At 43.8% G+C, this 22,872-nt stretch overlaps 1 protein-coding gene across 4 annotated transcripts in view; it reads right to left on the bottom strand.

Annotated features, from left to right (window-relative positions):
• Positions 1-22,585, bottom strand: part of LOC5510918 (laminin subunit alpha-like) — a 56,342-nt gene extending 33,757 nt beyond the window's left edge. The window contains exons 1-22 of one of the 4 annotated variants that reach the window (XM_048725908.1): positions 21,987-22,583; positions 20,619-20,852; positions 20,286-20,351; positions 19,826-19,930; positions 18,837-19,056; positions 17,578-17,787; positions 17,224-17,358; positions 16,705-16,842; positions 16,155-16,292; positions 15,058-15,195; positions 13,867-14,213; positions 11,399-11,657; positions 11,005-11,104; positions 10,470-10,698; positions 9,622-9,906; positions 8,586-8,852; positions 5,004-5,164; positions 3,988-4,105; positions 2,913-3,119; positions 2,247-2,516; positions 1,323-1,501; positions 590-735 (exon numbers count right to left, since the gene is read on the bottom strand). In XM_048725908.1, coding sequence (XP_048581865.1) covers positions 590-735; positions 1,323-1,501; positions 2,247-2,516; positions 2,913-3,119; positions 3,988-4,105; positions 5,004-5,164; positions 8,586-8,852; positions 9,622-9,906; positions 10,470-10,698; positions 11,005-11,104; positions 11,399-11,657; positions 13,867-14,213; positions 15,058-15,195; positions 16,155-16,292; positions 16,705-16,842; positions 17,224-17,358; positions 17,578-17,787; positions 18,837-19,056; positions 19,826-19,930; positions 20,286-20,351; positions 20,619-20,852; positions 21,987-22,355 — 4,321 coding nt within the window. In that variant the 5' untranslated portion in view covers positions 22,356-22,583. Of the gene's footprint in view, positions 1-589; positions 736-1,322; positions 1,502-2,246; positions 2,517-2,912; positions 3,120-3,987; positions 4,106-5,003; positions 5,165-8,585; positions 8,853-9,621; positions 9,907-10,469; positions 10,699-11,004; positions 11,105-11,398; positions 11,658-13,866; positions 14,214-15,057; positions 15,196-16,154; positions 16,293-16,704; positions 16,843-17,223; positions 17,359-17,577; positions 17,788-18,836; positions 19,057-19,825; positions 19,931-20,285; positions 20,352-20,618; positions 20,853-21,986 lie in introns of all 4 variants that reach the window. The other 3 variants (XM_048725910.1, XM_048725909.1, XM_048725911.1) reach the window with 3 other exon arrangements.
• Positions 22,586-22,872: the final 287 nt, after the last annotated feature.

The raw sequence follows: 22,872 nt of genomic DNA, 5'->3' as shown, positions 1-22,872 counted from the left end.
AAAAGAAAAAAAACTGAGAGGGGACAGCTGGGATTGTATGAATATAACGGATGAGCTGACATTATACTAGAATAGAAAAGCACAATAGAGGAAGGCAGCGTGCGTTCGGTTGGAATAAGCACTTGCTATATAGTCAAAACAATAAGCGGGCCCTGTATGCGTCGCTATCTAAGTGAATTGTGATATTTTTTCGTGGTGTATTTCCTTCACATTATGACATTTTTCTATGTTGGTACAATACTCAACCGTTCGAGGGCGGTGTAGGAGGGAATTGGTTTCTGTCGAATCTGTTGTATCGCGACCCGCGTTTTCAAAAGACGATTTGTTTGGTTTTCTGTTCCGTCAGTAAAAATATTCTGAGACAATCAGAGTCTCGCTTTGTGCACTTTCCTGGCTATCCTCTTGACGAAAACCAGACAGTGTCGCGACAGAAAGCCAGGCAACTGCACTAGGCGAGAGATGGGAAGAATCTGATTGGCTTAGAATAATTTTACTGACGGAACAGAAAATCCCAAAGGAAAAAAACAAATCGATGTTTTCAAAATGCGGTGTCGCAATAAAACGGATTCGACAGTAAATGTCAACTTACTTTTGCAGTTCGGGAAGCCGTAGTAGCCTGTCTTGCATCGGTTACACTGCCGGCCAATCACATAAGGCCTGCACTGGCACTGACCGCCAAATTCCTGGCATTCGTCGCTCAGAGCGCCTTTGGTGTCACACTCACATGGAAGCGTCCTATGGAAATTGGGACAAGAGATTTTCAACATTGGACGTGACCGTCGGGAAAGTACTCACAATTAGAACAATGTTTTGTGAGCTAGAAAAAGAGTGGGATTACTTTTGCGTTTAAAAAATACCGAGTTACACACCATCGCCCAATTAACGTAATAGTCATTTTTGAAGTTCATATTTTTTTGCAAATTGACCTTTGTATTCTCAGATGTATATTATAATAAAGGTGTGACCGTACCACCTTTCCAGACACTCCTAGCAGAAGACTAGTGTACAATTAGAAAGAGTCACTAAATTAGAATCCAACAAAATACAACCGTGTTGGGCAATATTTATGAATGTGTTAAAAATCCTGATTAATATCATTGGAAGGGGGTTTTAAGGGCCGAAAAAAAAAAACAGGGAGCGCAAAATGAAAGAGGCGGCTACGTCCCCTTTTTGTCACTCGTGCCAAGCAAGCGCGGTCAAACAAGATAGCGGCCACGACTCGGCGCATAGCGAAAAACCTAACGTAACACACCGGGTAAACGCCTACGAACAGAATATCTGTAATATCGAGTGTGAGACTTGACCTGCTCGCATGTACCAACCTGTTGTTGAACTCGGTAGAGAGTGAGAAGACGGACTTGGCGCATGCGCCTTTGTTGGTAGGTTTGATGTAGAACTCATCTTTTCCGCAGTCGGCGATGAAGTCCTTGGCATACGATACCGGGTTAGGGCCGAGAAGTTCTTCGGAGAATCTGTCTTCGGGAACGAGGAGAGCGTAATCCTGTATTAAGAAAACAAATTAACATCAGAATCCAATATAGCTGATTTCTTACGCGCGCTAAACAGTGTGATTTTATTGTGTGGGATTCAGTTGTAAAAGCCGAGTTCTTAATGAAGACACACGTTTCTCCAGCGGGCAGCAACATTGACCCCTTGTATCAAATACACTACCGTTTCGAGAACTTGCGATCCAAGCCGTACGACTTACGTTCCAAGCAGAACGACTTACAATCCAAGCCGAACGGCTTAAGATCCAAGCCGATCAACTAACGATCCAAGACAAAAAACTAACGATGAGAGCCGAACCACTTACGATCCAAGCCGATCGACCTACAACCCAAGCCGAACAACTTACGATCAAAGCCGAACTTATGATGCAAGCCAAGAAACTAACTATCCAAGCTGAACAACTTACGATCCAAGCCGATCAACTCACGATTCAAGCCGAACAACTCAAGATACAAACCGAACAACTAACGATCCAAGACAAGCAACTAACGATCTAAGTCGAACAACTCACGATTCAATCCAAAAAACTCAGATACAAACCGAACAACTTACGATCAAAACCGAACAACTTATGATCCAAGCCGAACAACTCACGATCAAAGCCGAACTTATGATGCAAGCCAAGAAACTAACTATCCAAGCTGAACAACTTACGATCCAAGCCGATCAACTCACGATTCAATCCAAAAAACTCAGATCCAAACCGAACAACTTACGATCCAAACCGAACAACTTACGATCCAAGCCGAAGACCCCTGAGGTATACCAAGCTGCACGGCAGCAGACAGGCGTCCGATGTCGAAGAAGTTCGTCCCGTCCCTGTTCATGAGCAGGGCGCGGCACCCGACCACGCTAGGGCAGTAGCCGAGGTGCACTGTGCCGGGGATCGCCTGCTCGCTTGTGACCGTGGTGCGAGCCTCGAAGGACGTGTGCTTGGGCTGGTAGTGGTGCAGGAGGATAGCGTATCGACCCACCTCAGGGACCCGACCAACGATGTCATACGTGGTCTGCAGATCAGAGAAAATACCCCACATGAGGATCAGGACAAGGGGTCAAGGAGTTTTATTTTCAGAGGAGCAGAAACCTGGTTTTCTACATTAAGGACTCTGAATCTCTAGTCTACCGACAAAACCGTATTCATCCCAGGGTGTCAGTGCTGAAAAACGCAAGGCTGGTTCAAGTACCGCGCGGTTAAACCAGCCATTTTGTTTTGAAATGGCGGCTTTTTACCGGCGATCTGTTAAATTTTGGCAAAAGCCAAGAAAACTGCCGCAAAGCTAATTAAACACTTCTGTTTGTTTTCGCCAGAGCATGCGCATACGTTATTCAGCACTGTCTCCCAGGGAGTAATCATCACATTTTAACCATAATAACACTCTGTTATATCACCCCTTCCCACATACCTGTCCCTCCAAGTATCTGAGCGTGGCACTGGGGTCCAGAATATTCGGTGGGAGCGGACTGCCGTCAGACGCCACATCAAACTGGACCGCGCCCTTGGGGAGTGGGTATGAGGTAGAGATGCACTTGTTGTTCTTGGTTGTGCATAGTGGTTTGGGGATGACGTAGTCAAGATTCCACTGATCAACCGGAATAGCTGTGATTGAGTCCTATTGAAACAGAATTCAGACAGGTTGATAACAGGCCCGTACCAAGGATTTTTCTTGCGGGGGTGCAAAAAAGTGGGGGTTCTCTGATAAAAAATTTGACCATGCCTTCGCAGTATCTCCACGGGACGTTTATTGTCGGATTTGGCTACATACCACAGTGATCTAGCTGATGCTTTAAAGTTTTGTCTACAAATAATGTGGACCGTTGTGCCCTGCACCCCCCCCCCCCCCCCCCCTGGGTACGGGCCTAATATATATGTTAAGGATGAAAACAAATGTAGGGTTGCCACTGGCATTTGACTGATACTGGCGATTCTAAACTGCAGATGACGAGGGAAAAATAAACTGATGTGAGTTATCATAGCGGGTACTGTAGAACACCATTAATGCGGACAGCTTCGGGTCCCCAGAATTGTCCTCGTTAACGGGGTGGTCTTATTAAGCAGATTAATATTTAAAGAAAGTTTAACCGATTTTTTTATCTGTCCTCAATACAAAGTAGCGAATATCGAATATAAATACGAATTCGGGATACAGACAGCGGCTTCACGCAAATGTTTCAGTAATTGGACATGCAGACAGGCAATATTGCATTCTCACTCGATCAATTTAAAAACAGAAGCACGCACGATATTAAAAGGACAAACAAACTTAGGAATAATAAGCGCCCCCTCGACCTCGAATTTTGGTATAAGTGCCCTTTTCTCCTCCTTAATAAGTCTAACAACATTATTACTGTCGTTTTAGTTTATCACAAATAGACTAACCCTCCAAATTAAATAAGCGCCCGATCATTACAGTATGGAATTTTGATCTTCTTTTATCTAAGACAACACGTGTTTATCACGTGTTTATCGTGTGCACTCACCACAGCAACGGTGGTGCCAGGCCTTATGAGCAGAGTAACCACGCGTCGTTCACGGCTCTGAGCACGGAAGATCTTGAGCCTGCGCTGGTCGTCCAGCGCTACTTGACGACAGCCAAACCTACAGAGAACGATAAGAATTACTTTGGAGGCTAGCCCCTGGGTGAAAACAAAATACAGCTGAAAAGCAACACATCATCATCATTGGCAGTCCGTCGAGGCGACGATGACTGTTCTATTGTGTTGGTCCTTTGATCTTAACTCTCCATGCTGGACGATCCCGAGCAGTGGTTTGCCAAGAGTTTGAGCTTATATCCCTCCAAAAAAGCAACACACATACACAAATTAAAAAGATAACACACATACACAAATTAAAAAGATTTTGAGAACAACATGCCAGGAAAATGAGGTGTTTTTTAGGCACAAAATAAATTGTGCCTATATATTTTGTGCTTTTAATCTAGGCACGCCATGGAATATTAACCAACATTCGTATGTACTTAAAATCAATTTTCGAGCTTTTTGCGTCAAGTTTGTATTGCGTTTGAAGACATTTCACATAGGCTAAGTTCAAACGTCATATTATCCATGAGCCGTATTCAATGCAAAGGAAGTTTAAAACAATGCACCTTGTTTATTTGCATCAATTTGCATTGAATACGGCCCATGGATAATACGACGTTTGAACTTAGCCTTATTGATATGAAATATACAGAATTGGTATGACGAATTGAATTTTAAGCCGCATTGTCACCAGTTTACTTCCGGTCAATTACGTCACAATTCCCGATATTTAAGGAAATTTAAGCGAAAAATATTTCAAAATTGTAAAAGCAGTGTGTCTATTGGAAGTTTCTTTGAGAAAGTCACTAATAATCTAGAGCGGATGGCCTGTTAAATAGCGCGGATTCTAATAGATCCTTTAGTCTTTTGTCGGTTGAGGTTTCCTTCGGCCCTCCGGAAGTAAAATGGTTAGAATGCGTCTTTAACCGCCAAGCTCCAAATTAAGGGAAATAAACCTGTAATTGCACGCGTTAAGGTTGAAAGTTCCCTTTTGCTGGCTGTTTCGTGAACGTAGATAGACGTCGAGTTTCTCCGCGCGGTCGGACGGGTGGTAGTACTGCATAACGAGGAAGTAGTTCCCAGGGCGAGGGAACGTCACGTCCTCCGTCACACGAGTCTGAAAAACAAAGGAAAAACATGACGTCAGCTATAAAATGAGTCAAACCCACCCCTTACAACCCCTGTGTGCTATCAAGCAAGACCATAGCGCTGATTTCCACCCCACCCTATCCCCCCTAAGAGCATTTGGCCCAAGCTCTCACCCTGGACACACCTGTTTACTATCAAGCAAGCAAGACCATACCCCTGATTTCCACCCCACCCTATTCCCCCCAAAAGAGCATTTGGCCCCACCTCTCACCCTGGACACACCTGTTTACTATCAAGCAAGACCATAGCACTGAAGTCCACCCAATCCCTTTACAAAACTGTGTGCTATGAAGCAAAGCCATAGCACTGAAGTTCACACCATCCTTGTACAAACCTGTGTGCTATCAAGCCAAGCCATAGCACTGAAGTCCACCCAATCCCTGTACAAACTTGTGTGGTGCTATCAAGCAAGGCCATAGCACTGAAGTCCACCCTATCCTTGTACAAACCTGTGTGCTATCAAGCCAAGCCATAGCACTGAAGTCCACCCAATCCCTGTACAAACTTGTGTGGTGCTATCAAGCAAGGCTATAGCACTGAAGTCCACCCAATCCCTGTACAAACTTGTGTGGTGCTATCAAGCAAGGCCATAGCGCTGAAGTCCACCCCATCCTTGTACAAACCTGTGTGGTGCTATCAAGCAAGGCCATAGCGCTGAAGTCCACCCCATCCTTGTACAAACCTGCGTGCTATCAAGCAAGGCCATAGCACTGAAGTCCACCCCATCCTTGTACAAACCTGTGTGGTGCTATCAAGCAAGGCCATAGCACTGAAGTCCACCCAATCCTTGTACAAACTTGTGTGGTGCTATCAAGCAAGGCCATAGCACTGAAGTCCACCCCATCCCTGTACAAACTTGTGTGCTATCAAGCAAGGCCAAAGCACTGAAGTCCACCCCATCCTTGTACAAACTTGTGTGGTGCTATCAAGCAAGGCCATAGCGCTGAAGTCCACCCCATCCCTGTACAAACTTGTGTGCTATCAAGCAAGGCCAAAGCACTGAAGTCCACCCCATCCCTGTACAAACCTGTGTGCTATCAAGCAAGGCCATAGCACTGAAGTCCACCCAATCCTTGTACAAACCTGTGTGCTATCAAGCAAGGCCATAGCACTGAAGTCCACCCAATCCCTGTACAAACTTGTGTGGTGCTACCAAGCAAGGCCAAAGCACTGAAGTCCACCCCATCCTTGTACAAACTTGTGTGGTGCTATCAAGCAAGGCTATAGCGCTGAAGTCCACCCCATCCTTGTACAAACCTGCGTGCTATCAAGCAAGGCCATAGCACTGAAGTCCACCCCATCCTTGTACAAACCTGTGTGGTGCTATCAAGCAAGGCCATAGCGCTGAAGTCCACCCCATCCTTGTACAAACCTGCGTGCTATCAAGCAAGGCCATAGCACTGAAGTCCACCCCATCCTTGTACAAACCTGTGTGGTGCTATCAAGCAAGGCCATAGCACTGAAGTCCACCCCATCCTTGTACAAACCTGTGTGGTGCTATCAAGCAAGGCCATAGCACTGAAGTCCACCCCATCCCTGTACAAACTTGTGTGCTATCAAGCAAGGCCAAAGCACTGAAGTCCACCCCATCCTTGTACAAACTTGTGTGGTGCTATCAAGCAAGGCCATAGCGCTGAAGTCCACCCCATCCTTGTACAAACCTGTGTGGTGCTATCAAGCAAGGCCATAGCACTGAAGTCCACCCCATCCCTGTACAAACCTGTGTGCTATCAAGCAAGGCCATAGCACTGAAGTCCACCCAATCCTTGTACAAACCTGTGTGGTGCTATCAAGCAAGGCTATAGCACTGAAGTCCACCCAATCCCTGTACAAACTTGTGTGGTGCTACCAAGCAAGGCCATAGCACTGAAGTCCACCCCATCCTTGTACAAACCTGTGTGGTGCTATCAAGCAAGGCCATAGCGCTGAAGTCCACCCCATCCTTGTACAAACCTGCGTGCTATCAAGCAAGGCCATAGCGCTGAAGTCCACCCCATCCTTGTACAAACCTGTGTGGTGCTATCAAGCAAGGCCATAGCACTGAAGTCCACCCCATCCCTGTACAAACCTGTGTGGTGCTATCAAGCAAGGCTATAGCACTGAAGTCCACCCCATCCAAGTACAAACTTGTGTGGTGCTATCAAGCAAGGCCAAAGCACTGAAGTCCACCCAATCCTTGTACAAACTTGTGTGGTGCTATCAAGCAAGGCCAAAGCACTGAAGTCCACCCAATCCTTGTACAAACCTGTGTGGTGCTATCAAGCAAGGCCATAGCACTGAAGTCCACCCCATCCCTGTACAAACCTGTGTGCTATCAAGCAAGGCCATAGCACTGAAGTCCACCCAATCCCTGTACAAACCTGTGTGGTGCTATCAAGCAAGGCTATAGCACTGAAGTCCACCCAATCCTTGTACAAACCTGTGTGCTATCAAGCAAGGCCATAGCACTGAAGTCCACCCAATCCTTGTACAAACCTGTGTGGTGCTATCAAGCAAGGCTATAGCACTGAAGTCCACCCAATCCTTGTACAAACCTGTGTGGTGCTATCAAGCAAGGCTATAGCACTGAAGTCCACCCCATCCAAGTACAAACTTGTGTGGTGCTATCAAGCAAGGTCATAGCACTGAAGTCCACCCAATCCCTGTACAAACTTGTGTGGTGCTATCAAGCAAGGCCATAGCACTGAAGTCCACCCCATCCTTGTACAAACCTGTGTGCTATCAAGCAAGGCCATAGCACTGAAGTCCACCCCATCCTTGTACAAACCTGCGTGCTATCAAGCAAGGCCATAGCACTGAAGTCCACCCAATCCCTGTACAAACTTGTGTGGTGCTATCAAGCAAGGCCATAGCACTGAAGTCCACCCAATCCCTGTACAAACTTGTGTGGTGCTATCAAGCAAGGTCATAGCACTGAAGTCCACCCAATCCCTGTACAAACCTGTGTGCTATCAAGCAAGGCCATAGCACTGAAGTCCACCCAATCCCTGTACAAACCTGTGTGCTATCAAGCAAGGCCATAGCACTGAAGTCCACCCAATCCTTGTACAAACCTGTGTGCTATCAAGCAAGGCCATAGCGCTGAAGTCCACCCAATCCTTGTACAAACCTGTGTGCTATCAAGCAAGGCCATAGCGCTGAAGTCCACCCAATCCTTGTACAAACCTGTGTGCTATCAAGCAAGGCCATAGCGCTGAAGTCCACCCCATCCCTGTACAAACCTGCGTGCTATCAAGCAAGGCCATAGCACTGAAGTCCACCCAATCCCTGTACAAACCTGTGTGCTATCAAGCAAGGCCAAAGCGCTGAAGTCCACCCAATCCTTGTACAAACCTGTGTGCTATCAAGCAAGGCCATAGCACTGAAGTCCACCCCATCCTTGTACAAACCTGTGTGCTATCAAGCAAGGCCATAGCACTGAAGTCCAGCTGCTTGAGAACTTCCTTGTCGTTGAATACTTGGGTCTGCTGCCGTCCCTGCCTCGTTATGATGTACCCAGTCTCAAGCTCCACCTTGGGGAACTCCGGCCGAATGGCGTTCATGTAGGAGTACTGCGTACACAGGGTTCCAAAGCCGTTCACCACACACGGGTTGGTAACTTTGCGCTGGAGAATGTATGCTTCGTAGTACTGCTGAGGAACCGCTGACACGTAATCCTGAATACCGAATACAATCATTAGTAAATTTAGTTGATCGGATACCTTGGGTGGAAACGTTCTTTTGTGTGGTCACCATTCATATAAACCTTATAATGAGCAAAGTCATCTGTGTAGTATCATGCATTTCTACATTTTTTTTACGATTTTTACCTGAAACGTTAAATCTTACGGACGTTAGAAAACCGTTTTTACAAAGTAAAAAAAAGCTTACATCAAAAACACAAAACAACCGCGTCCGTGAAACAAGTCGCAAAATGTCGAGACTCGTGTGGCAATAGAACGGGCGTGGTCGCCTTCAGAAACCCTCCCTCCCAAAACATCCCTTCCACGTAAGTACTCATAATCTTCACAAAAAGTAATTTGGAAGATTCCAAACCATCTTATTAGCCTGACCTGAGCAGGCATTCCCCAATAACGCCCTATTCTATGTAACCCCATCCCCTAAATCCCCTTCCTACCCCTCCAAACATAACGCCCTGCAAAACATAGAGGTCAATATTCCCATTGTTATCTTTAACTGAGTGGATTTCCCCCATATAAGAAGTTGCTAAATCCATCCGTTAGAACGAATATATCGCTATATAGCTCCATCCTGTTCAATTCCGCCCTTCGCAGCTCTAACATCTGCGCCTTGAATGTTAGGATGTCCACTGCCTTCGCCATCACGAAATCAGTGAGTTCGTCCCCCTCCACCCCCGACCTCCGCCCTTCTCCTCCTCCCCACCCTTCCCCAACCCTGTCTAAACCCCCACAGAAAAAACCTCACCAGACGCAGCTTGGAAGTAGGCGCCTTAAAAGTCAGGTCCCAGACTCCCTTGGTCAGCATGAACTGAGTGGGCCTGTCACCCTCCCCGGCGGTGGTGAATCCATCTGTAAGCACGGCCCCAAGCTTCGTGGGCTCAAACTCTACCACGCTGCTCTGCTTGACACCGCCTGTGCGCGGGCTCAGCTCCACCTCTCCCCTCACGGGTTTGTCGTTCTCAAGCACGTAATGGAAGACCACGTGATATCGACCCGTGTACGGGATGTCCAGCTTCACCTTGAGGGTATTCTGTAATAACAGAGAACAGTGGAACCTCGTTAATTAGGACACCCTCGAGACTTCTTGAGGGTATTCTGTAATAACAGAGAACAGTGGAACCTCGTTAATTAGGACACCCTCGAGACTTCTTGAGGGTATTCTGTAATAACAGAGAACAGTGGAACCTCGTTAATAAGGACACCCTCGAGACTTGAGGGTATTCTGTAATAACAGAGAACAGTGGAACCTCGTTAATTAGGACACCCTCGAGACTTCAAGAATGTTTTTTAACTATATGGCTACGATCGTACGCGCGCCTCTGATTGGCTAATTGGTAGATATGACATTCCCGTATTTCCTCGGATGGAGGGCATAACGTATTTGCGTATTGCCCTGCGAAAAATTATCACAATCTGTTTTTGTTTTGTTTTTTGCAATTTTTCCATACCGATTACGATAATTTTTAACAGAAAACGCGATAAATATTTAAAAATTGTAAAAGCAAAAAGGAAGTCTATTTGAGGATGTGACTCCTGATAGCCAGTTGCTATAGAATTCATTCTCCTTTTATTTCACGAAATATCTTCTCATACCTGCAAATCGGTCATCTCGGCATACCCGCGCCAGGAGAATTCAGGAAAGGCTTTCTCGTCAAATCCAAACCTAGCAGGGTTACATTCCTCTGCTTGGTCACCCTGTGGTGGGCTGTGCTGGAGGCCTGGGATATCGCCGCCGATGGATTGCGAGGGGCCTGGTACACAGCCGTCCTCCATTTCGGCACGTATGGCGAGGAGGCCTGGGAAGTAGTGGTTCTGGGACGGCCTTATATGGACAAGAATTCGTTAGCAGTAACATCGTGTCTATGGACCGGCCATTATCGTGTTGGTGATAATAAAAACACCGTCGCGAAGACTTTGCAAACGCAAGAAAAATTGCGACACACACCATGCTCTGGAATACTATTTCACATAATGTAAAACAATCTTACATCTAATGTAAAAATATTTAAAGGTAAATATTCTGTAAAAAGTATGTAAATCTAGCATATTTATACAACATAGGAAAAAATTTACCATCAGAGTACATAATGATAATTTTTGTAAACTTATAATTTAAATGTGGTGTTACCTGCTGCAGTCTCGACCGCGTACATTGGGGCGGCACTTGCACTGGCCGGTGATGGAGTCGCACTTCTGGTCAAAAGAGCCGCCAACATCACAAGCGCAACCTTAAGGGAAAGTACAAAAACATGCTTTCACATATGTACACGGTTTTAGAGCATTTCTTTTACAGACGCCTTTTCGGGACCGTAGCCAAGATTTTGAACAGGCTCCGGTAACTTGTTATAGCTCGAATAGGTATTTGTGTTCCCTTCATTGGAGCGGACCTTCCAGTAGAACGGGGGGTGGGGGGGGGGGGGGGGGGGGGGTTCTTTCGAACCTCCGAACCTCCCTTGCGACGGGCCAGCTTTCTGTGATGCAGCGTGAACAACGTATGGGGAAAGCTTCAAAACGTGACCTACCTGAGCATCCGAACACCTTCCTCTCTTGCAGCGCGTAGAACCCGACCTTGCACGTGGTACAGCGAGTACCAGTCACGTATTCCTTGCACGTGCACTTGCCCGTTACCTGGTTACAGTGAGCGAGCCCGGCGACCACGCCTTTGGGGTCACACTGGCACGCGTCACACCCGCGAGGGTTGCTGGGACGGAGGTTATAATATCCCGGCTTGCATTCGGAACATTCAAGGCCTTGGACATTATCCTTGCAGTCACATTGACCCTGATAAAGAAAAAAACAACATTTTCATAGAGGATTAAAAAAAATATTGCCATAAGCCAATAAGGGTACAAGAAACGACTCATTATTTTCAATAAGCGTGACAAAAAATGCTTCAAAGCTACAAAGCATGACCGAAACTCCTCCTAGCTTTGAAGATGGTGTCAGTTAGTAATATAACTATTTAGAAAATGCTACGCCTTTGGTTTGTTAGGGTGCACGATGATATTATCTGCTTGTGTGGCCTCTATACCTTAGACTTTTTCTAGAAATTGGGATATACATTGGTATATTTAAGATTCAGGTTATCGAAACTTCTACATTGGCTTATTACATAAAACATGTTAATCCTTATCTCCCATATGCCTTTTTCTGTGCGCTATTGAGAATGAACGGAGGTATACTTACAGTGTTTGAATAATTCTGTGCGCTACTGAGAATGAAGGGAGTTATACTTACAGTGTTTGAATAATTCTGTGCGCTATTGAGAATGAACGGAGGTATACTTACAGTGTTTGAATAATTCTGTGCGCTACTGAGAATGAAGGGAGTTATATTTACAGTGTTTGAATAATTCTGTGCGCTACTGAGAATGAAGGGAGTTATATTTACAGTGTTTGAATAATTCTGTGCGCTACTGAGAATGAAGGGAGTTATATTTACAGTGTTTGAATAATTCTGTGCGCTACTGAGAATGAACGGAGTTATATTTACAGTGTTTGAATAATTCTGTGCGCTACTGAGAATGAACGGAGGTATATTTACAGTGTTTGAATAATTCTGTGCGCTACTGAAATGAAGGGAGTTATATTTACAGTGTTTGAATTATTTTGTGCGCTACTGAGAATGAAGGGAGGTATATTTACAGTGTTTGAATAATTCTGTGCGCTATTGAGAATGAACGGAGGTATACTTACAGTGTTTGAATAATTCTGTGCGCTACTGAGAATGAAGGGAGTTATATTTACAGTGTTTGAATAATTCTGTGCGCTACTGAGAATGAAGGGAGTTATATTTACAGTGTTTGAATAATTCTGTGCGCTACTGAAAATGAAGGGAGTTATATTTACAGTGTTTGAATAATTCTGTGCGCTACTGAGTATGAAGGGAGGTATATTTACAGTGTTTGAATAATTCTGTGCGCTACTGATAATGAAGGGAGTTATATTTACAGTGTTTGAATAATTCTGTGCGCTACTGAGAATGAAGGGAGTTATATTTACAGTGTTTGAATAATTCTGTGCGCTACTGAAAATGAAGGGAGTTATATTTACAGTGTTTGATTAATTCTGTGCGCTACTGAGAATGAAGGGAGGTATATTTAGAGTGTTTGAATAATTCTGTGCGCTACTGAGATTGAAGGGAGTTATATTTACAGTGTTTGAATAATTCTGTGCGCTACTGAGATTGAAGGGAGGTATATTTACAGTGTTTGAATAATTCTGTGCGCTACTGAGATTGAAGGGAGGTATACTTACACAGGGCTTTTGGAATTACACGGAAAAAAACTCAAAATTACGCGGGAATCTTTGCTAAATTACGCGGAAAATCAATCATTACGCGCTAAATTACGCGGGATTTTGCAATACATGTTTCTAAAAAAAATCAAAATTTTGCAGGATTCTTTACTGAATTACGCTCTAAATTACACGGAATATCAACTGTTACGCCCAAACTACAATTTGTACCGAAAGAAAGCACGAAATAACTTTAAAAGGTTAGTTTTTTGCGCGAAAATATTTTAGGCAAGTTTTCATTGGCTTCTAGCCACCAGCCAATTAAAAAAGGTATTTTATTGTTAGTCCTAGGCCTTCGCGGTTTAGCGCCTAGTCATTTTATTTATTTTCGAAATTCAGTTCGAAATGTCGCACTCTTACGAAGAATATATCTCTTTTTTTACGAGAAATAGAGGTAAAAACCCTAAAAGAACACATCAGCTGTGCACTAAAATGTTTTGTCTTTCAAAATTTAGCCAAATTACGCGGAAATTTGTGGTTTACGCGGAGAAAGCCAAATTACGCGCTTCCGCAAAAGCGCGTAATTCCAGAAGCCCTGCTACAGTATTTGAATAATTCTGTGCGCTACTGAGAATAAACGGAGGTATATTTACAGTGTTTGAATAATTCTGTGCGCTACTGAGAATGAACGGAGTTATATTTACAGTGTTTGAATAATTCTGTGCGCTACTGAGATTGAAGGGATGTATACTTACAGTGTTTGAATACGAGCAGTCTCCCAAGGGGCGTCCAGGGATGGGCTTGATCCCGGCAGGGTTGCACTGACACGCCCTACAGTCCGGGAACCCGTAGAAGCCCGTCCGGCACTGATTGCAGTTAAGCCCCCTGAAGCTCCCCTTACAAGTACACTGTCCCGTGAGCAGATCACAGAATTGATTGACAGCGCCTCTCGGGTCGCATCCGCACTTGATACATCTTGGGTAACCATAGAAACCAAGTTTACAGTTGCGGCATTTGACGCCCACGTAGTTGTCCTTGCATCGGCAGACGCCATTGTCGTCACATCCGGGAAACTCGGAACCTTCGACAGAACACTCGCACGCTGCGGGAAAACGCGGGAAAGTTGAAAGAGAACCAGAAAAAACAGAAGTTCTAAAATGGGGCTTGCGCTAAGAGATCACGTGACCTTTTGGGCGGCAAATTCTAGTCAAAATAAACACAGAAATGGCGTTATGACAGAGAAAGACGAAAAAATAAAATCTTTAAATGAAAATATACCCTTTTCCAGAAAAAAAATCTGGCTTTATACATAAGCACCAAATAAGTTACTTGTTTTGCGGTTAAAAGTCTTAGCATAAGAAGAAAACGTTGTCGTTTTGAGGGACTAGTACCGAGCAATCTTCGTTTTTTTTTTCAGATACTTTCTCCATTGACCAAGGATGGTCACAGTCACTGTTTTTCTCTTCTGATTAAAAGTCATAAAGTTTACGAAGCACCTACGGTACGGCAACCTTTAAAATGATAAGAATCATGCAGTTTTTCCAAATAAGGAATATATTAGTTTCCTTATATGGAAGTGACCGCGTTGTCAAACACGACAACTTTTGGCTAAATTTTCTTGATATGCGCGAGCTAGTTTGCCACCCAAAAAGTCACGTAGGCAGGTTCGCTAGATAAGGCAGCGCACATTTAAGGGCTGATACGCGAAAGCTTCTTTTGCTGATGCTGCGGCCCTTGCTCCTGGCGCTATTTATCTTGCTGCTATTTCTGTCAACTTTATCTGTGAAAATCTGTGGAGCAGATGGCGCTGTTCGTTTGGGGCGCAAATCTACACCATTATACAGTGCTGGTCGAGATTATTTTGTTGATAAAACATATGCAGTGGCATCATCGTTGTACATTCTATTCACCAGCTAATTGTTGGTGCTGAAAAAGTTCATTCTTACCTCGGCATTCTGGGAATCTGTAGAAGCCTTGATTACACACGTCACAGCGGTCGCCCGCGAAATTTCTGTTGCAGATACAGCGGCCTTCAACCGGGTCACAAATCTCCCTTCCCGTCCCTTCTGAGTCACAATTGCATGCTGAAATTGCAATAGATTAAGGTAAGAGACAAAACAAATTTAGCTAAACAAATTGATGCAGTAAATAAGGGCAACAATTGTTAGCCTCTAAACCTCAGGAAACAAGTTGGCAACAATAGGACGGAAAAGCAAACGGACATGGACAGACGGAGGCTGTCAGGGTGGCCTAGGTTGGCGCGTCGGCCTCTCACCGCTGTGGCCCAGGTTCGAATCCGGGCTCAAACTGGGGATTTTTCCAGGTTCCTGCCTTGATTCGAATTTGTGTCACAAGTGAGTTGAAGTTATTCTCCCGTGTTTCCAGTCTTCTCGGATAAGGACACTAAACCGGAGGTCCCGTCTCTTTAAGCTGCACTACACTAACCTGAACCGAAGGGACGTAAAAGAACCACTGGGGACGCAATAAACCCTCTGGCAGTGACCACCCCCAGTGACAGTACTTACTAACCGAGGGCCATATGTTAGAAAACTGTATATTCGGTTAAATATGTTACCCTCGATAAACAAAGAAACTAAACTGAAATTGAAACTGGGCCTGTACCAGGTGCTGCGGGCAGAGGGATTGCTGCTCATGCTGACAATATGTAAGAGGCGGGCGGAGACGGAGCCTCCCCTGCGATGATTGGTGTCCCGGTAGCTGACACTACCCTGTCCGCCTAACGGGTCCAGAGGGTCTCACAGGCCCCCGTTGGCCTTGCCTTGAGCAGGCGCGAACAAAGAAGGGTGCGCAAGGTGCAAGTGCACCCCGCCTCTCTTTGCCGCCAAAAAGTGGGTCTTTCTTACAAAGGAATCTTCATACTATACTATACTTTTTCCATATGATACGTATGACTGCGCATCCCCCCCCCCTCAGCCAATCCTGAGTACGCGCCTGGTGAGTGTTATCTATTACTTGGGTCATTTGTTGTGTGTATCAGGGACTTAATGCTACCTTCCAAACATAACACCAGCTAAAGTCTTACGTTTGCACTCTGGAAAGCTGTAGAAGCCTCGGTTACACTGGTTGCACTGCCGACCACGGAATGTCTGTCGACACTGGCACTGTCCGGATGCGGCGTCGCAGAATGTGCTGAATGAGCCCACGCGATCACAGTTACAGGCTGCGGTAATACAACACAATTCAGCAGGCATGTTATGTCACGTGTCAGTTTGGTCCCGGAAGTTCAATGCAGTCCACGCTCGAAATGTTTTAGCGATTTTATGAGATTGAAACAAAATTTAAACTTTTCAGACAGACATCAAACATTCCTAAACTGCGAATATGTTTGATGGACGACTATTTCGACTCAATGATGCAAAAAATATTGATCAGGAAATGACTATGCCAAGTGTCAATTTGGTCCCGAAATTTCTAACAATTTTAAAACTTTTCAGACCAACATCAAACTTTCCTAAAAATATTTAACTGCGAAAAAGTTTGATGGAACAATTATTTTGGCTATGATGATGCAAGAAATATTGGTCAGGAAACGGCTTTACAGGCCTTTATGTGTTTTTTCTTATGTCACTCACGTCTGCAGTTGGGGTAACCATAGTAACCGGGAGCACACTGGTCACACTTGGCGCCGCCGTAGTTGGGTTTGCATGGACAGCGGTTACCAGTTGGACCACAGACTTGGCCGGTTGTACCGACAGGGTTACAATCACAAGCTGAATGTAGGACATGACAAGATTAGTTCATCGTTAGAACATTGACTTCCAGCACAATAGCATGCTAAAAGAATCTCTGTGTGTGTGGGGGGGGAGGAGGGGGTTGGGGGATGTGGTGGGGTGGCCTTGTCTCATAACTGAAAAAGATATATATCAAATTTGACATTTTTAATATGATGCAGCAACTGTTATTATATTGCTTTAACTTCAGCGTTTGTAATGGAATGGTGCAAAAATGCTTATAGCCATTCAATGACTTTGTGGCTTCCAATGTGTCTATGCCAGCTCTTGCTCATGCGCATTGTTCAGTATGATTGTTAAGATCTCCCAGGTAACTTACCCTTGTTGCCCTGATATCAATGGTAGTTTTAGAAGACTTACGTCTGCAGTTGGGGAATCCATAAAAGCCCTCCCGGCACCTGTCACACCTTGGACCACCATAGCGTGGCTTGCACTCACAGTCACCATTTTCATCATAACACCGGCCAGTGGTGTATTGGGGATCACAGTTACATGCTAGAGGATAAAACACCATGTCATTGCCAAAGGGCATTCTTGGACAGCCATTATAGGAATCACTGGCGAAATGATTTTTGTTTTTAATTCCTATTATCTCTATAATTATAAGCATCTATACCAATCTTGAACAACCACTAAAACCAATAGCAACATTAATTTTACATCATCATCATTATCATCATCATCATATCCATCACCATCATCATCTCCACTCACCGCGGCATGCAAAAGGTGATGTCTTGTCAACACCCCGAGGACGGAAGTAACCCTGCTTGCAGCGCTCACAGTTGATGCCAGCTGTATTGTGTTGACAATCTTCACACACTCCTCCCCCCTCATATCTGCCATTCAGGTCCAGACTTCTCTTGGCAGCCGCGACTGTAGGATCATAGTAACACTTGGTTGAGTGGCCATGGCAGTTACAGGCTGTGGAAAAAATACCAATATAAGCATGAGACCATTAGGTGCGTAGGCATGGCTTGCCGAGGAGGGGGTTCGCAAGCATTTATCTTATCTGTTATACATAGGTAGATAGATAGGGGTTTTATTCAATTGCCATGGCAGTATTACAGACTGGATTAAGGCAAAGGGCCAGCACATATAGCGTTATACTATTACAGAAATCGATAAGTAACAAAGTCACCAAAGCGTTTAATTACAGAAATATGTTTGTAGGTATTCATACTGCCGGATCTTAGTGAGTATCCATGCACATTATTAATTACGCCTCCAGTAATTACAGATCGAAGGGGTTCTAGCTCCTTAGCGGAGGTCATGAGACTGATAAAAAGCTCGCGCCTGCGGTCAGCAAGACTTTGGAGCCCGCTGGCTTCCAAGGCCTCCTTGTATCGTAGATGGGGTAAAACGATACGGAGGGCCCTCTTTTGGATGCCCTCAACAATGTCGACAAGGAACCCTGTTATGTTAGCCCATACTGGACCTGCGTACTCCACAACAGATCTAATGAGTACACAATAGATGGCAACAAGATCCTGGACCGGTACTCCAGATTTCTTAAGGAGCCGGAGAGCGTAGAGCCTTTTGTTTGCCTTCTTAACTATATGTTATAATATGTTATAAAACCAAACCTTGTGTGGATGATAATATCAGGGTACCCAAGATGTACAAGAAGGGAGTAGTGATGGGGGGGTTATACACAGGCATATATCTCATTTGCAAGTGCCTAAGATGTCTAAGTGCCTTGTTTTTAGTCAAAAGGAGATGGTTTGCATTCCTACAGTATTACCCCACACCTACATATACGCCTAAATAATAAGAATAGCTAGAAAATAAGACTTTGCCACACCTCTACACTCCTTTTCTACTTTGAAACAAATTTCAGTAGTGACTACTCTGGCTTATGTTACAAGAAAATGGTTTATTTTTTTCTGAAATATGCACTTATTTTTAGGAGGGAATGGAAGGGGACGTTGACACCCAACATCACCTTAAAATTAAAACCTGCTAACACCTACCTTCACATGCATTAGGGTTATCAGGGGTGCCTGGCCGCCACTTCTTCTGCACAAAACCTTCACAGCATTTTTCACAGCGTGTACCACAAGTGTTGTGTCTGCAGTTACATCTGAAATCTTGTTGAGATGGGGTGCTTGTGTTTGTCTGGATGCACACGTCAGCGTGACCATTGCACATGCAGATAGCGCCAACTGATATATCCTTGATGGAGTAATAGTACTAGAAAAGAAAAAAAAGCCAATGAGCATTGAAAACTGCATTGAAATAATAATTTCTTGTAATGACTTCATATGGATACATCCCCCCATTCATCACTGTAACAGAGCACCTCTGGAGGGCAGGAAATGATCTCTAAGTAAACTCTTAAAGCAAGGGGTGGGGCACGTGTCCCAAATGACCAGTAGGGGCGTGACTGTGCCCCCAATATTTTTTTAATGTTTCTGTATTGTGCCCCCCTCCCCCCAATATTTCAGGGCCTGCTACTGCTCTGACCCTTTGCTATACAGAGTTCATAGCCATAGTTCATGGTAAAGCAGACACTGATATAAGAGAGAAAGGTTGTGGGAGATTAGGGACATGACCCTTTGCTATACAGAGTTCATAGCCATAGTTCATGGTAAAGCATACATTGATATAAGAGAGGAAGGTTGTGGGAGAGTAGGGACATGACCCTTTGCTATACAGAGTTCATAGCCATAGTTCATGGTAAAGCATACATTGATATAAGAGAGGAAGGTTGTGGGAGAGTAGGGACATGACCCTTTGCTATACAGAGTTCATAGCCATAGTTCATGGTAAAGCATACATTGATATAAAAGAGGAAGGTTGTGGGAGAGTAGGGACATGACCCTTTGCTATACAGAGTTCATAGCCATAGTTCATGGTAAAGCAGACATTGATATAAGAGAGGAAGGTTGTGGGAGAATAGGGACATGTTATTGTGAAGAGACAAAGTAAACAAAAGTCAAAGAGTGTGTTATGCACATACCCGTCTTGTAACGGAAGGGTCCTTGTTGGCCAAAGGCAGTAGGTCGGCAAGAAGGGTCTTGACCTTCAGTAGGCGCAGGCGTATGTGAGATGCTCTTGTCCATTCCTATGATACATGTAACATATTATATATATATATATCAGGAGTATTAATCAAATACGCTACATGTAATATAAATCAGGAGTATATAAATAAATAAATGCAAACGCCAAAATTGCTGTGTTCATGAACTAGAAGAATAAATACAGTACAATTTATCTTATCATGGTTATCATCTCTGCCATATTTTCGCCTTTAATAAGACTTCTTCAGGGTAGACTGGAAGAATCGATTACCAGTTTTTTTGTGTATTGTATTCGGGAGTATATAATATAGAGTATGAAACATGCAATATTTAGCAGGAGTATAAAATATATTATATTGATATGAAACTGTTTTCTAATGAACCACGCTATCTCACCTGTAAGACCGAACTGTACGAGAAGTTTGTTGCTCCTGGTCTACCAGTAACTAAAGAAATATGAATCTGAAAGAGAGGATTCATGGTTAACATTTTGCTTTAAGTAACCATGCTCATTACCACAGAATGTAAATTTGCAGTTTTCAAGCATTGTTTTCTACCATTCATTTCTATACCCAATAAACTGCTAAAATATGGTTGAAGTTAACTCAAAAGACAAACTAAATCACTTTGTTGTTCAGACCCTTTATGTTTGTTGCAATATAACTTAACTTATCAGTTATTTAGATAACAAAACAGATTCCCTCCATGTTTTCATGTAGTTATTTTTACCTCTCCATTCTCAAATGGTGGAATATTGGAGTACTCAGTTGTGCAGATGACTGAATCATCCCTTGTGATTGACAAAAGATGACTGATTCCAAAGTACTGCTGGCATTCGCTTGGTGAAGTTGCAAAGTACTGCCAAGGCGTGTATGTTCGCCCATCCAAAGATCTTTCCAAAGCCCAAATACCTGGTCGTGGTGCATTACCAGTCTTGACAATCACATATGCAACTTGGTACTCCTGAAGAGGAAATCAGAAATGTTTCTCTCAACTGAAAACTGCTATTTGAGCAAGCATGTTTATGTATAATTTGTGAGGCAAGGGGAGGAAGAGATGCAGTGGGGTTCGCTATTATTTCCAAAATCAAAATAAGAGATCCAGCATCCTAAAAAATATTATAGAAAATATGTGATGTTTTGACTTTATTTTGAAGTTCATTGTTTTTCCCTTTTACCCTGGAAAACAAGAGACTCTAAATTGCTTTCCTAAAGCCTTTTTTTTTTTTCAGATGTTAATTTTAAGTGCCTTTAGATGTCATCGCAAACGAAAGAGTTTAAGAGTTCATAAAACGCTAAAAATAGAGTTTTTACACGGTGCGAACAGTGTGCCTCTACAAAATTCTTGCAGCCTTTATCAGTATTTACTTCATCTAAAAAGTTTAATCTCTATTATGAACTTGTTCTTTCAATCCTGCTTTTCCGTGAGTTTAGACACAGTCTTGAATTTCACATGTTGTTAGAAATCTATACTTTAGCTAAATATTGCAAGCAGCGAGCGGTCGCATGCAAAAGCCATTCAACGACAACTTGCAACATTCTACACATTCCATTCCTTTAGCATCGACTTTGCAGGCATCTTGAATTTGTATTAGAATTATAACTTACAATACAATCCATGCTCATTTGGCTATGAAAAAGCTGAACAGGATAAGTCCACGCTTCAACTTCGGATTAGCTCGAAACATATGCTTTGCGTATCGTCCAGAATTTTTGTCGTGCAACAGTCGAACAGTCCCGCCGTCACGCGAAAGGTCGTGACAAAAAAAACGCTCAAAGATTTCCAAGCTACACGAATCTGCAAATGCATAAAAGACTCACGCAACCGAGGCAAAATGGGACCAACGATCTCATCGAGATATTCACGAAAGAGCTTGCATTATAAAATGAAGAAAGTTACTTAGAATAAAAACCGATTTCACAAAATCGTTACGGCTTCGCGCGGAAGCGAGCCGATGAGAGAAGGAATTCCTCCTAAACGAACTGATACCCTATAAAAACAAACTAGTTTATTTCTGATTTATGCTGCTCTAATCAAAAACCTCCACGACAGAAGGGTAGCCTAATATAGCAAGATTATATATAATCGTCCCTTTACCTGTCCAAGGTTGATGGTAATGTTGACTTTCTGGTAGGTCAGCCCACGTGAAAGCGGGGGAGACATCCAGAATTTCTCTGTTCCATCAATAGCATACTGTATGGAATGATCTTTCAGACTATTACTGGGAACACATCGATCACATTTTTGCCCCTTAATACCGAATTTGCCTGGCACAGAGGCCAATTCACAGAACAACTCGCCATCTTTGTCTACGCCCGGTCCTTCACCACATGTCGAAGTCGCAGTGATTTGCTTGCTTTGTGCGATATTGATAGAAGGGGGTAGCAAAGCTTGTCCATAGGTGGAATAAGGAGCTATCGCAAGCGCTAGAAGAACAGGAATCGCTAGAGATCTTAGCCCTCTCATGGCTGCGATGCGGTAGACAGCCGTGCAGAGATTCCTCGCCGAATGCCACTGTAATCTTTAGGAGGGGTTTTGATCCCTGGGCCGGATGGGTGTAGAATTTCACACCAGCTCATCTGAAGCATCGAGGCGATCGCATTTCACCGACAATCAAAAGTAGTTTCCGGTCAAAATAAAAGAGTCAGAGAAGAGGCTCTTTTGTGTGCTGAAGCTGAATATGGCCTTCTTTTGCAATAATAAGGAAGCTGAAAATATGAAAATGCTTATAAAAAGTAACTTAAAGCTTAACTTAATCTATCCGCAATTTCTCGGTTTGACATGTCATTTCGACGAAAATGGTAGGTGAGAACTAATTATTGCTTCATTGCTGTACTTACCTTAGTAAAAGAAATCTGGGACTGTGAGTTAAATATCAAATTCCCTCAGGAATTTATCATTTGTTTTCCGGTTGTTTTTCTTTTTGCTTCGATCCATTTTCTTTTTCGCGCGAAAATCTCCCGCTTTTCCGGATCAGCCAATC

Source organism: Nematostella vectensis, chromosome 4, assembly GCF_932526225.1.
Source record: "Nematostella vectensis chromosome 4, jaNemVect1.1, whole genome shotgun sequence".
NCBI lineage: Eukaryota > Metazoa > Cnidaria > Anthozoa > Actiniaria > Edwardsiidae > Nematostella > Nematostella vectensis.
The sequence above is the reverse complement of the archived record's forward strand: the minus strand, read 5'-3'. Positions and strand labels throughout refer to the sequence as shown.